This window comes from Bison bison, unplaced genomic scaffold (assembly GCF_000754665.1).
Source record: "Bison bison bison isolate TAMUID 2011002044 unplaced genomic scaffold, Bison_UMD1.0 scf7180017864038, whole genome shotgun sequence".
NCBI classification, from domain to species: domain Eukaryota; kingdom Metazoa; phylum Chordata; class Mammalia; order Artiodactyla; family Bovidae; genus Bison; species Bison bison.
This window is the reverse complement of record NW_011494610.1, coordinates 2931083-2945321: the sequence shown is the minus strand read 5'-3', so window position 1 is coordinate 2945321 and position 14239 is coordinate 2931083. Positions and strand designations below refer to the sequence as shown.

The 14239-nt window shown below is 44.6% G+C and overlaps 1 protein-coding gene and 1 pseudogene across 2 annotated transcripts in view; both read right to left on the bottom strand.

The window, feature by feature from the left end:
- Nucleotides 1–107: 107 nt before the first annotated feature.
- Nucleotides 108–678, bottom strand: LOC104985062 (annotated as a pseudogene).
- Nucleotides 679–5058: 4380 nt separating this feature from the next.
- ARFGEF2 (ADP-ribosylation factor guanine nucleotide-exchange factor 2 (brefeldin A-inhibited)) overlaps nucleotides 5059–14239 on the bottom strand; it is a 69780-nt gene continuing 60599 nt past the window's right edge. Inside the window, exons 34-38 of one of the 2 annotated variants that reach the window (XR_824825.1) lie at nucleotides 13263–13431; nucleotides 11960–12098; nucleotides 9382–9499; nucleotides 7692–8843; nucleotides 5059–7600 (exon numbers count right to left, since the gene is read on the bottom strand). Coding sequence is in view for 1 of the 2 variants with exons in the window: in XM_010835069.1 (XP_010833371.1) it covers nucleotides 8667–8843; nucleotides 9382–9499; nucleotides 11960–12098; nucleotides 13263–13431 (603 nt within the window). In the remaining variant the exon portion in view is untranslated. Of the gene's footprint in view, nucleotides 8844–9381; nucleotides 9500–11959; nucleotides 12099–13262; nucleotides 13432–14239 lie in introns of both variants that reach the window. The other variant, XM_010835069.1, reaches the window with a different exon arrangement.

The following is a 14239-nucleotide window of genomic DNA, read 5'->3' as shown; positions in this document are numbered from 1 at the left end:
TATTGTTTCCATTTGGTCCAAGGCTTGAGAGAGGGCTGCAGGGTGTTAAAAAGCTGCCTAGTGGCTGCAGAGAGGGGCTTCAGGCAGCCCTGATGTTAGGTGGGTTCTTCAATGGCCACTGGTCTCCAGAAGCTCCTAGTCGTGCTTGAGGGTGAGCCTTTCGAAGAGATACTCGCCCAACCCAGCCTGGGGACCAGCCAGCCTGCGGAGGTTGGTCAGGTGGTCACCCATCTTCTTGATGAGTTTCACTTCCTCATCTAGGAAGTGGTTCTCCAGGAAGTCACAGATGTGGGGGTCTCCGCGGGCAGAAGCCAGGCCATGCAGATCCAACAGGGCTTGATTCAGGTTCTTCTCTACGAGAAGGGCGGCTTCCATAGCGTCCTGGGTTTTACCCCACTCATCTTGAGATGGCTTCTGTACGTCCAGAAAGAGGGCGTGGCCGCCATACTGGTTTTGCAGTTTCAAGAGTCACTCCGCGCCCTCGTGCTTCTCCTTGGCCAATTCGCGGAAAAAGTGACCCACACCCTCCAGGGCCACATCGTCGCGGTCGAAATAGAAGCCCAGACAGAGGGAAGTGTAGGAGGCCCGCAGTTGCATGTTAACCAGGTGGTTGACAGCCGCCTCCACCTCGGTAGAATAATTCCCACGAATCTGGGAGCTCATGATTGGTCGGTAATAATAAGGAGTTAAAAAATGGTGGCTGGTCCCAGTGATCGCGGACAGCTCAGTGGCTGACTCCGGAGGTTGCGAATGGAAAAAAGGTTGGACGGTGGTTGGAGGCTGGAGCAAGGGGCATCCCTGGGTCTGTTCCGTCCAAGCACTGTTGAAGCAAGAGACAGATCCGTGGGGCCAACGAGCACACTTCCTATACAGTAGGTCCTTGTTGTTTAATGTTTTATATACAGTAATGTGTATATGTTAATCCCAAACTCCTAAATTATCCCTTCTTCCCCTTTCCTTTCCCTTTGATAACTCTAAGTTTATTACTTCATTTAGGATGATAATCTCTAGGTTCATCCATGTTGCTGCAAATGGCATTATATCATTCTTTTTAATGGCTAATATTCCTGTGTGTGTGTGTGTGTGTGTGTGTGTGTATACCACACCTTCTTTACCCAGCTTCCCCAGTGGCTCAGTAGTAAAAGAATCCATCTGCAGGAGACACTCAGGGGACCCAGGTTCAATCCCTGGGTTGGAAGGAATTGGAGAAGGAAATGGCAACCTGCTCCAGTATTCTTGCTTGGGAAATCTCGTGGACAGAGGAGCCTGCTAGGCTACAGTCCGTGGGGTTTCAAAGAGTCAGACCCGACTGAGCGACTAAACAACAAAACAACATACCACATCTTCTTTATCCATTCAACTGTTGACACTTAGGTTGCTTCCATGTCTTGGCTATTTCAGATCATGCTGCTATGATCATTGGGGTGCATGTATCTTTTTGAATGAGAATTTTTGTCTTTTCTGGATATATGCCCAGGAGTGCGACTGCTGGATGGTGTGGTAATTCTGTCTTTAGTTTTTTAAAGGAACCTCCATACTGTTCTCCACACCCTCTCCAGCATTTATGAACTGGTGACTTTTAAAGGTGTGTATTAAAGTGGAAAAATGAAGGCACAAACCACGAGGGCTTACTGGCCCAGCCTTGGCATCTGCTCACTTCCTCTCATATTTTCTCTGCTAGTCGCTATTTCTTTCCTTGACTTCTGAATGTCTGTGCTAGTCAGGAAAGGGTCTGAAGGTACAACCCTGCAAAGGCAGTATGAGAGATCTGATAACAATGATTTCCAACTCAGGTGTTTGTAATACCCAAGCAGTTCAACTTACAAACAGGATCCTGAGAGACCAGGACTGTGTTTTGTTGCACGCCCTGCTGGGCTTCCCACCTCACCCCAGAACGGGCACAGTGGGTAGTGTGTGTGCTCTGAAGACAGAGTCTGGGCCAGAGTCCCAGCTCCGCCGCGTTCCTGCTGTGCGATCCAGCCTCACTGAGCCTCCGTGTCCTCATCTAATGCTGCTACCCCCTAAGGGCAGAAAGTTCACACAACAAATCCTTCTGAAAAAAAGTTTTTCCTTCCAGCTTCCATGATCTGACCACTGGCCTCTCCTACACAGCTTTTTTTTTCTCAGAAACCCATGAACTCTGGAGAAGGAAATCAATATGCCATTATTTAAGCCCAAATTTACTCAAGCTAAGAAGTTTATTAGAACACCTGAGTATTTCCTGGACATAACTCGACAAATTCTTTAAGCAAATGTGAATTAGGTTAAAGGACAGGAAGCTACAGAAGCGTCATGTGAAGATTAGGAGTCTCTGCTGCTGTTGCTGCTAAGTCGCTTCAGTCATGTCCGACTCTGTGCGACCCCATAGACAGCAGCCCACCAGGCTTCCCCATCCCTGGGATTCTCCAGGCAAGAACACTGGGAAAGATGAAAATTGACTATGACATAAAATTATCCTCAAAAGCTCAATCTTCAGTTGAATACCAGATAAGGTTGGCTTGTGTCTGGAAAGAGGCATTAAAAAAAAGTACTAAAATCATTTTTTCCAGAATCCTTACAGAGTGCTCATCCCTTCTCCTCTCGCTGTTGGTATGCAACTGCATTTACTAAGCTGGACGTTCCTAAGATGTGACACAAATCACTAACCCAAGGACAATTTAGATTTCTTTTCATTTTCTTGGGCTCCAAAATTACTGCAGATGGTGATTACAGCCACGAAATTAAAAGATGCCTGCTCCTTGGAAGAAAAGCTATGACCAACCTAGACAATGTATTAAAAAGTAGAGACATCACTTTGCCAGCAAAGGTCCGCATAGTCAAAGCTATGGTTTTTCCAGTAGTCATGTACCGATATGAGTTGCCCCATAAAGAAGGCTGAGCACCAAAGAATTGATGCTTTCGAACTGTGGTCCTGGAGAAGACTCTTCAGAATCCCTCGGACAGCAAGGAGATCAAATCAGTCAGTCCTAAAGGAAATCAACCCTGAATACTCATTGGAAGGACTGATGCTGAAGCTGAAGCTCCAATACTTCAGCCACCTGATGTGAAGAGCTGTCTAATTGGAAAAGACCCTGATGCTGGGGAAGACTGAAGGCAGAAGGGGATGACAGAGGATGAGATGGTTGGATGGCATCACCAACTCAATGGACATGAGTTTGAGCAAGCTCTGGCAGATAGGAAGGACAGGAAGTCTGGTGTATTGCAGTCCATGGGGTCACAAGGAGTCAGACACGACTTAGTGACTGAACAGCAACAAAACCTAGACAACGGGCATGCTACACAGGTTTGCAAAAATTCCAGGGAAGGCAACCACTCTGGTCCTCTGAAAAAGGAAATGTACTTTTGCCTAAAATGTGCACCAGTCTGTTAGGTTACAAAATGCAGTATAATGCTAAAATTACCTTTTCAAAATGCTTAAATCAGTAACCTGAATAAGCCAGTGACCTAAGCATACCCTCCACTTGGGTGAGCAAAAGAGACTTTAACGGGACGGCCAAAATAAGCTAAAAGTATCTGCCACAGGGGGACTTCCGGGTCCTACAGTACATGGTGAAGGAGCCCTGTTACTCAGAGGAAGTCACTTTAGTTCAGGGTGTTGAAACCTTGGCACTACTGACACTACAGCCCCCACTCCTGCCCCCAACTTGCGGGTCAGAGTGGGGGGCTGTTTAGCAGCATCTCTGGTCTCTACTCACTAGATGCCAGGGAGCACAGCCACCCCTACCCAAAAATGTGACAACCAAACATGTCTGCAGACATTGCCAAGTGTTGGGGCAGAACTGAAAGCCACTGGTTGGCAGCAGGTTGAAAACCAGTGCTCTAGATAAAACTCAGGCAGTATCTGCTCTGAACAGATAAAAGACTCTTTAGAAACCTTTTCAAAAAGAAAAGAAAGTGAAAGTGAAGTCGCTCAGTCATGTCCGACTCTTTGCGACCCCATGGATTGTAGCCTACGAGGTTCCGCCATCCATGGAATTTTCCAGGCAAGAGTACTGGAGTGGGTTGCCATTTCCTTCTTCAGGGGATCTTCCCAGCCCAGGGATCGAACCTGGGTCTCCCTTATTGCAAGCAGACACTTTGACCATCTGAGCCACCAGGGAAGCTCTTCCAAAAGAAAGGGCCGTTCTTTTGTTCTTCCCTGGAAGCACCTGAAATGTGGTACCAGAGAAAGATGTTTTATACCAATGAATTACTAAAGACGACCATGTGTTAGTCAATTTCAGCAGTGGAATATTTTAATTACAGTCATAATTTACAACGTGAGGTATTTCAGAATGGATTCTGCAGGGGAATTCCTTGGCGATCCAGGGGTCAAAACTCTGTGCTTTCACTGCCAGGGGCTGGGGGCGGGGTGGGGGTGGGGGTTTGCTGTGAGGCGAAACCAGAAAAGAAAAACGGACTCTGCATCTGGAAGCAGGAAAGGCGAGCTTCCTAGGCTGGCTCCCTGTGTGAACCTTAGGATGGCCTCCCACTCATGCCCAGTTGGCTTCCCTGAGAGTCCTCCTCTGCAGTCTTGCCCTCAGTGCCAGCAAGAGGAGATTTCTGTCTCTTGGAAACCAAGCCACTGGTCAAACCAATTAATGAGATGAAATAATCTTCTCATGACCTTATAACTGGGTATTTTCTTTCATGAGGAGGGGGATGGATGAAACGGGAATTTTCCTTAAAAAAATTAAAACCCACAATTAATATTCCCCCATTAATAATTATATTAGTTAAATACAAAGGCCACATTTTACCACCAACTGATAAAGTACAAGCATGTATCTGCCACAAGAACAAACCTAAAACCTGATGTGCTGAGCTTAGTTGTTTAGTCATGTCTGACTCTTTGCGACCCACCAGGCTCCTCTGTCCATGGGGATTCTCCAGGCAGGAATACTGGAGTGGGGTTGCCATGCCCTCCTCCAGGAGGATCTTCCCAACTTAGGGATTGAACCCAGGTCTCCCGCATTGCAGGCAGATTCTTTACCCGTTGAGCTACCAGGGAAGCCCCATACATGATAAGTTTGATATGCATAATGGCTTGATATACATTAATCACTACATTAAAAGCAATTTAACTTTTTAAAACTTTATTGATTTACCACTTGATTAAAGCATGGGATATTTATTTTAACAGTATTATACATAATATTTTTACATAGAAAACTTTACATAGCATTTCATATTATATAATTCTGCTTATTCTTTCAAAAATGTATACATCCATTGGGCAAGGAATGCTTTTCATTAAATTACCAATATTAAATGCACTTAATCATCGTGTATAGATTAAACAAAAGTAGCTATTAACTAATTTTTAGGCATTTTTAAGGAGGTAAAACATACATTTGCACATAAAGAAATATTTGATGCAAATATGCAAGATAAAATTTTTTAAAAATCAGAATACTGAGAAAAACTACACTTTTGATGAGTGTCTTTTTTTGAGAGCACAGACTTTCACGTAGTCATTCTTTTAAATACTCAGCTTTGGTTTCTTTGTTTCCCAAATTGCAAAGCTGCAGATCACAAACTCCAGGATTTCGCGTGAGTTTGAGCTATGCCTACTTTTAACACAAATTTTAGAAAAGAATTCAGAAAATGCAGTTAAGGACCCAGTTTCTATTTAAACCAATATCCATTCGCATCATAACAACAAACGTCTGAATGCGATGGTCATACTTGCATTTATCAGCAGGTTCCTGTAATAACTACTCAGTGTATAGCCATAATCACAAAAGAATGATGAGAAATTTTAGTTTTTTTAGTTTTTTTTTTTTGCATTTTGTACAAAAGTCACCTCTCAGAGGAAATGTTGTTTCCAGATATTATTAAACAATTCCCATTATGTATGTTCTTTGGTTGTACGTGAGGAGTGACAGGAAAACGGTGTATTTGACTAAAGATGCGTTATTAGAAATAAAATTTCCCATCCACCGTTTGTTGTTAAGATGCCAAAGCTGGTTAATCTCCCTAAAGGATGATGAAGAAAAACAAAATTGCTCAAAGCTGCAGTATTGTAACAAACAGAAGCTTCTCTAGAGACCCAGCACAAATAATCAACACTTAAAGCAACTGAGAAAGAAATAAGGCCTTGGAAACGCGCTGCTCTCCTCCGTGACATTGTGAACGGCTGCTGGCCCAGGGCTGCGGGGTCACCCCTTTCATGGATGTCTGCGGGGTGGCATGCACCACATTCGCCGTGAGCTGGGATAGATTTATTCACAAAAGAGAATTTAGGCTGAATGGCTTATTACTGGAGGTAAGGGATTTTCATCTGTATGTCACGGTCCACTGACAAGAAAAAAAATCACCCTAAATGGTTTGACATCCAGTTTTTAAAAGGTCCATGCTGGTACAATTCAAATGCCTCACTCAGAAAATCGAATCTTTTAAAAAAATGCAGCTGAAAAGAAATTCAAACCTGAATGTTTCGGCAAGGAACAAAATGCACTTACACATTTCCTATGCTGTGAGCGGAGGGAGAAATGAAAGAGGAGGCAGGAATACATGGGCAGAGTCCTGCCGTCCCATTCAGTGAAGAAAACATCCCATGAGACCCTCAGAGGGGAAGCGAAGATCTCCACGCAGGGACGCGGCTGGACAGATAATGTATGAGTGGACCTGCGTGCGCCCCACTCACACCCTCAGTGCAGGCGGCGATGGGGACGGCCGAGTGGCTGAGGCTGTGACGAGCCACAGAGCCAGCGAGGGAGTCAGCGCGTGGCTTCCACGCCGCAGGGTGAGGGTGTGACGGAGTCCAGGACTAGGACGTCGTTTGTGCCAGCGTTTTCCACTCACAGGAAAACACTCTCCCCCTGCCCCTTCCTGCTAAGTGTCAGAGCCCCTCTTCTCTCATGGACGTAGATAACGTAAAAATCTAAACATCTCTTCTTTTCTTTGGTAGAGAAATTAAAACACTTTTTTGGGGGAAAAAAAAAGTAGAGTACTGCTGGCCAAAACCAAACATTTCTCAAGGCTGGTAGAACACACACACAAAAAAATGTGAGAAATCGGTCTCTTAGTAAACAAAAGCACCAGAAATCTTTCTCTGTAAAGAAAAACTATCTGATTTTTTTTTTAGATTAGGTTCCCAACTGACTAACTTCTAAGGCACCAGAGTTGACCTCAACAGAACCCAGTTTATAGGACTACAGGGCGTAGGTAGCCATCTGCATGTTTTAATACCTCTGTAACGGTTCTAACGCTGAGGGCTGCTCTTGGCGAGCAGAAGGTGAGGGCAGAGATGAAGCCTGTGTTCTTTCTCACCGACCTGAATCAAGTCAGCTCCCAAACCAACTGCTTGCAGGCCTTGGGTCGTATGCATAGACTGCCCACTCCACAAGCTGCACCACAATTCAGTTCTATGGCAGCTAAGAGTATTGCACCATCATTAACATCATAAGGACCCCAGAATCTAACCCTTCCAGAGAACTCAGCTCCTCGGCTCTAATTAACGGAAGCACTGAACATCGGCCACCTCTTGCCAAGGTCACGGTCAGCTGCGCTGGCCTCACAATGGCACGGGTCTGCTTGGGTTCAACCTGCGACACGTGGCTATGGAGGCTCACAGGAGCCCCCTCCTCACGCAGAGTGCCCAGCACCCTCCCCCCATCTCTCTCTCTTTCGAGGGCTCCAATGCTGGGGACTGTGCCAAGCAGAGATACTCCCCTCCTCACGCAGAGTGCCCAGTGCCCTCCCCCCACCTCTCTCTCTTTCGAGGGCTCCAATGCTGGGGACTGTGCCAAGCAGAGATACTAACTGTTGGTATACTCACTATTCTGAGGTAAAAATAAAAGGTTTACTCAAATATAAATTAACTCTCTTAAATTACTACTTCATTTTTGTTACTACTTCATATATTAGATGGACAATGTATTCTGGAAATTTTAATACCCCCTCCACAAATACTTCAAGGAAGACTAGCCATCTTCATTCAATTGTTTCCTTTTTCCTATAGAGTTTTCCTCCCCCAGTTACTAAAACAGGGAGAGCCAGAAGCACTACATTTGTTTTTTAAACCTTGCAACCTCTTAATTCTAACTTAATTACTAAGCTCTGCTTTCAGTCAAATCCTCAGTAATTATCTTTTTTTTAAAAAATGCTTTAAAAATCACCCAGTCATGAACAAAACAGGGAGGAAAAAGAACAAAGAACTCTTTTTTCCCCAAACTAACACAACTACAGTTGACTCACAAGTGACAAAAACACCCAAACTCCTCCAGCACATTCAAACAACAAAACCCAGCGTGTTTTAAGTGGCACGTAGCCGTCACAAGAAATTTTATTAATATACTCTCTAGTAATCACGAACCTATACAGCTATGTTCAGTATTTTCAAGGAGGGTACTTCCTCTGACGGGAGTGAAGAGCCAGTTGTGGGACTCTGCATGACAGTGACGGCGAGTGCAATGACAGGTGACACGCAGTCCGATGGGTAATGAGGAAAGACTGGCGGAGACGAGACAGACTCCCCACCTACTGTGTCAACTGGGTACGCAGCAGTTTAAAGGAACACCGCAATGCCCGAGTCCCGGGACTCTGATGGAACCATCTTTACCCAGGCCTCTCTAGCTTTGGGATGTCAACTTTCTGCGGTCTGACCCTTCTCGAGATGTGCCAGGCAGGGGCAGCGTGAGGACAGTTCCGCAGAGATACAGTGGTGCCCGCAGGGGCCAGGGCTACCAGATTGGCGACAGGCTCCCTGGGACTTGTGATGGCTCTTCTGGAATCCATATCTTATACACAACGCCTATCCTCAAGAAGAACTTCCGCAGAACGGCTCGGAGCTCAGGAATCAGGTCAAACTGCATAATTTCACACAGGTAGGGGTAGTACATGGAAGCATGTGCTTTAAACTTGAGGTGGGAGAGAAGAAGAGAGAGAAAATTAGACGTGGAACTCTTCTTCTGACCCTGGTTTTCTGCAAGTGTTCATCTCACCCTGGAACTTCTTGCAAATAACAGTGGCACTTTGCTCCTCACTATTGGGACATAGGTGCAAAAAATTGCCAATTAAAACTTCTTCTAGTTATACCTAACGCCAAACACAAACGGGGAACAGCCTTGCTACCAAAGTCAGTTTTCATTTCAGTAAATCAAGATTCCAGTTCTAATCCAGGCTTTTACAACCTCAACCCTCTCTTCCAACAAAGCCACAGTGAACATCAGGTAGTTGTTTAACAGCAACCTGCCTTTCTCCACTGGGGTTCTTTGAGAGAAAAAGCCCAATAACCTCAGACACCATTGTTCATAATGAGTCAGCTTCTCACCAATGCTCCGAGAATGGTGCTAGTTATGTAACCATCCCTGGGAGAATGGGGAAAGTACTTACTTCAAAGTCTCAGTATAAAGCCAACCCAAACCCAATTCTGGTGAAGACATTACTTGTTTATACCTTTTCGTCATTTATTTTGAGGGTTTTTGTTAGAAGTAACAATAGGAGGCTTGTCCAGGCTTCCCGATGGCTTTCAGAATTCACCGTGATGAAATAGGCCAGGGCCTCGGAGCACACACTAGAAGAACCAGCGGAGGGGGTGTATGTCAGATAGAAGAGGAAGGGCACACATTTCACTGGAGTGGAGAACTCTGTCATTTTTTTTTTAAGACTTTTTATTTTGTATTGGAGTATAAGTGATTAATAATACTGTGGTGTTAACAGTTTCAGGTGGACAGCAAAGGGACTCAGCCATACGTATACATGTATCCATTCTCCCCCAAAGTCCCCTCCCATCCAGGCTGTCGCATAACACTGAGCAGAGGTTCCTGTGCTCTACAGCAGGTCCTTGCTGGTTATCCATTTTAAACACAGCAGAGTGTCCATATCAATCCCCAACTCCCTAATGATCCCTCTCCCCCATCCTCCCCATCAGCAACCACAAAGAGAACTCTCTAATCTTGCAGTGAGTTTCTAACGCGCACCTGCTCTGGCTGTGCCATCTTGAGCAAATCCCTGAGCTTCAGTTTGCTCAGCTGTAAAATGGGAATAAACAACTGTACCAAACTCAAGGGGCCGCTGTGAGGATGAAACTGAACAAGGATATTCAACGTAAGGCCAGTGCAGGCTGGGCCGGTGGCGGGGGCTCAGTCAGGCAGGGTTTGCAACACACCCAGCACAAGAGCCTGTTACCCACAGTTAACCACGGCCCCCCACTCTCTTCTCACACAACACACAACAGCTAGTTTTTTAAACACGCTGGGTTAGAAACTTAACACTTATGTACGTCCTCCAGAGAAACTGCGTGAGACTGTAGGTAATTCTCTTTTGGACTTGATGTTAAGTTGAAAGGAGCTGCTGCTGTCCCCTTTATTTAATGAATTCATTTTTCAGTTTATGACTTGTCATATATTTTCTTTGTAAGATGACTGAAAAGGGCAAAAAAAAATCACTGAAGAGAAAGAAATTCCCACAACCCCATCACTCTAAGGAACGTGTGTGCGTGCTATGTCACTTCAGTCGCGTCCGACTCTCTGCAACCCCAATGACTGTAGCCCGCCAGGCTCCTCTGTCCTTGGGATTCTCCAGGCAAGAACACTGGAGTGGGTGGCCGTGCCCTCCTCCAAGGGATCTTCCCCAACCAGGGGTGGAACCCGTGTCTCCTGAATCGCAGGTGGATCCTTCACCACTGAGCCACCGGGGAAGCCCACTCTAAGGGACACATGGCATTATTCTGGCATATTTCCTTCCAGCTATTTTTGGTGACTTTTAAAAAGCAATGCTGAAATATTACAAGTATATATGGCTTTACTTCCTGCTTTTTTGTGGTGAAACTTGTGTTATGAGCATGTTTCCACATCAAGGAAAATTTTATTTTTTTAAATTATTTTTAGGCCACACTGTGTGGCATACAGGATCTTAGTTCCCTGACCAGGGAGAAAATCTACGCCCTTTCCATCAGAAGCTTGGGGTCTTATCTGCGCTGGACTGCCAGGGAAGTCCCAGAAAATCACTATTATTTTTTTCCAGAAGATTATTTTTTAAACACTTCACTTACAAAATTTCATTTATTTTTTGGCTGTGCCATGCGGCTTGCGAGATCTTGGTTCCCTGACCAAGGACTGAACCCAGGCCATGGCAGTGAAAGCCTGCAATCCTAACCACTAGGCAACCAGTGAATTCCCCCAAACTTCATTTTTAAAGGCTGCCTAATATTCTATCATAGGATATACCATAATTTATATCCTATGATATACTGATACGCAGCTGAGCTTTTTTAAATTTTTTCTCTTTATATCTGCAATGAACGTTCTGTGTGAGAATCGCAATTCCCTAACAGTGGAATTATTGAGTCAAAGAGAGATGGAATTCTTTAAGGCTCTTGAGATACATGTATACATATGTATACACAGATATATGTAAAATGCCCCGTGATTTCCAGGAAGACCCAGTGGTGCAGGAAGAGCACGTGTCTTGTCACATGGTTGTCGGCACTCCACATTAATGTTTTCAAATCTTAAAGGAGTGCAAAGAGGCGTAGACACGGCATCTTGCTCACAGTTGCCCAAGAAGCTGGGTGGCAAAGATCTACTTCTCTGCAGAGGACTCTCTCCATGGCGTCCACTGCCTGCCCACTGCTGCATTTCTGCACAAAGTAAGTGCATCCTGGTGCCCACATGATTCTAGTATGCTTCTCTTGGGAAGCAGGAATGGTCGGATGTTGGAGCTGACAGTACTCTGGAGGGGACCTAGCCAGGACTAGGGCCTGATGACTCTGAGCTCAGGCACTTTCCCCTGCTGAGGTTTCTGTGCTTTAAGAAATGATACATGCAAGAAGTGAGGCCCTGTCCTCTTTAGGGCATTAAGAAAACTGGAATAGAAGAGTCACCCAAAAGAAAGAAAAAACAAAAAGGAAAACAGTTTCTAGGGAAGTCAACATATAGGTATTTTTCTCCTACTCTTTTCAAATCACAGTACTGTTGTAAAGCATTTGGCGTATTACAAATAAGAAATCTAATCTGAAATAATTTCTTCTTACCTTAAAAGTCGCTGCTGAATTTCTTCCCAGGAATCCCTGCGGTTCTCATCGACATACATTCGAAACAGGATCCTCAAACAACAGGCCAGGCTGCTGGTTTCTTGCTTTAGAAGATTGGGTTTAGACTTGCCCTTAAAACCTAGGATCAGGTAGTCATGTAAATTGTGCATGCTCCTAGGGTAATGCTGAGAAAGCATGTGGGACCCTAACATAGTTACTTCAGGAAATATTGAACCATCTCACATTTAAAAAAATAAAATTATTATTTATTCGGCTGCACAGGATCTTAGTTGCAGCATATGGAATCTAGTTCCCTGACCAGGGATGGAACCCAGGCCCCCTGCACTGGGAGCACGGAGTCTTAGCCACTGGACCACCAGGGAAGTCTCAATCTCACATTTTTGACACAGCTCAACTTTGATACTGAACACAGGCAGCCCTGACGTTGCACCCTCCGTATTGGACATATGACACTCGACACACCCTGAACTGTTCTCCATTCAGACTCTGCTCACTGGTGGGTGAAGCCATTCATTTCATCTTCTCAAGTGTTATGGCTCTTTAAAGTTCTAGCATGTTTCTTGAGTTGCTAGTTTTTTTTTTTTTCCCCACAAAGCATATATAAGAACACATTTTCTTAAACAAAGCAATACCAATCAGCCACTGGGATGTGTAAACCACTCTAATAAGCAAAATCTTATTATTGGCAAATCATAAAACACCTACTTTAAACCTAAAGAGAAAACTGACATTTTAAAATTATGGGCTAAAACAGGCATCTGGGGAGAAAATTAACGGTAATATTACAAGAATTATATATCAAGTATCACTTTCATACAAAGTTCACAAAATGAGACTCCTACTGTCTTCACCCCTGTACAAACATACGTGTGTGTCTACACACATACACCACTCACGTCCAGGACTTTGTATTTACATTGGAGATGGGAGAGAAAAACCCGTAAAAGCCCCAGAAAATGTACCAGTGTGTCTGTTTCTCCTAGACTTCCACAGTTTTTATACCATCATATTAACTTTACAATTTTAATCTAATGTAAAATTTCTTGACTTGCTAGGTTAAACTCTAAACCAATTTGTTTTTCCATCAAATACTGAGACTCTCCTGTGTGCCAGGCTATATTACTGGTACTGGGATGAAATTTCCCTTCTTTCTCCCTCAAGTGTGAAAACACCTGTTAAGTTATTTCAGCTGTGTGTACCACACCAGGGACTTTCCAAAGGCTTAACGGTTTAGGACGGTGACCGGGGCGACCACCTGTCCCATCTGTGTAGTCTGCCTTACCTGCTCGCCACAGGACGGTCCGTTGCTCATAATTGGAGTTGAAGGCCTTTGAGAATGAATGGGACTCCTGCAAGCAGTCCAGGAGCTTGAAGAGGTGCTGCGAAGACATGTACTTGTACATGCCCTGGTCCTCCGTCTCGATGTGGATATCTGTGTCCAGCGTGTCTTGCTGGAGAGGGGAGAATAACAGAGCTGAGTAAGGAAGACAGACTGGCTCTGGACACGCAGGTATCAGGGCTCTCCAGGAGTCCTCCTCTCTGTAAGGCACACTGCCTTTCTCAACAGCCTCAACGGTTTTCCATTTAGACCCCGCTCCCTGGCTGGGAGAGGATGCGCTGAGCTCCTGCACGACGGCAGGCTCTGCGGGCGTTTCAGTTGTGTCAGTACTGCCTTCACTGCATGAACAGGAGTGTGCGTTTCTCCAAGTATTTCATTACAGATTTCCTTACACGACTGCACTGTCTGCTTCTTATTTTATGAAGAAAGTGGAAAATGAGAAAATCAAGCTGTAGTACCCGTGACAGAAGCTGTGAGGCTCAGAGCATAGTGAAAGAAATTCTCAGCCAAAGCCCATGTGGCAGCTCATCTCAAGCCTCATCACATGATCAATGAACTTCAGTAGGTCTGACAATTGTGTTTTTAAATGTGAAGGGAAAAACCATAAAAATAGGTATGAATTGCTAGAAATTTTTATTGAACATGTTGCCTGAAATGTCAGACATAATTAGAGATTTTATATTTGCTGAGCCCTTGAGGAAAATGGACCACATCCCTCCCTATAAGCCAGAGGTTACAGAAGGGCAGAGTTCGCAATACTCCTGAAATAGATCTATAAATTCAGTGTAATCTCCATCAAAATTCCAGCTGACATCTTTGCAGGAACTGACAAGCTGATCCTAAAATTCATAGGTAAATGTAAGTGACACAGAACAGCCAAACAATCTTGGGAAAAAAAAAAAAAAAAAAAAAAAAAAAAA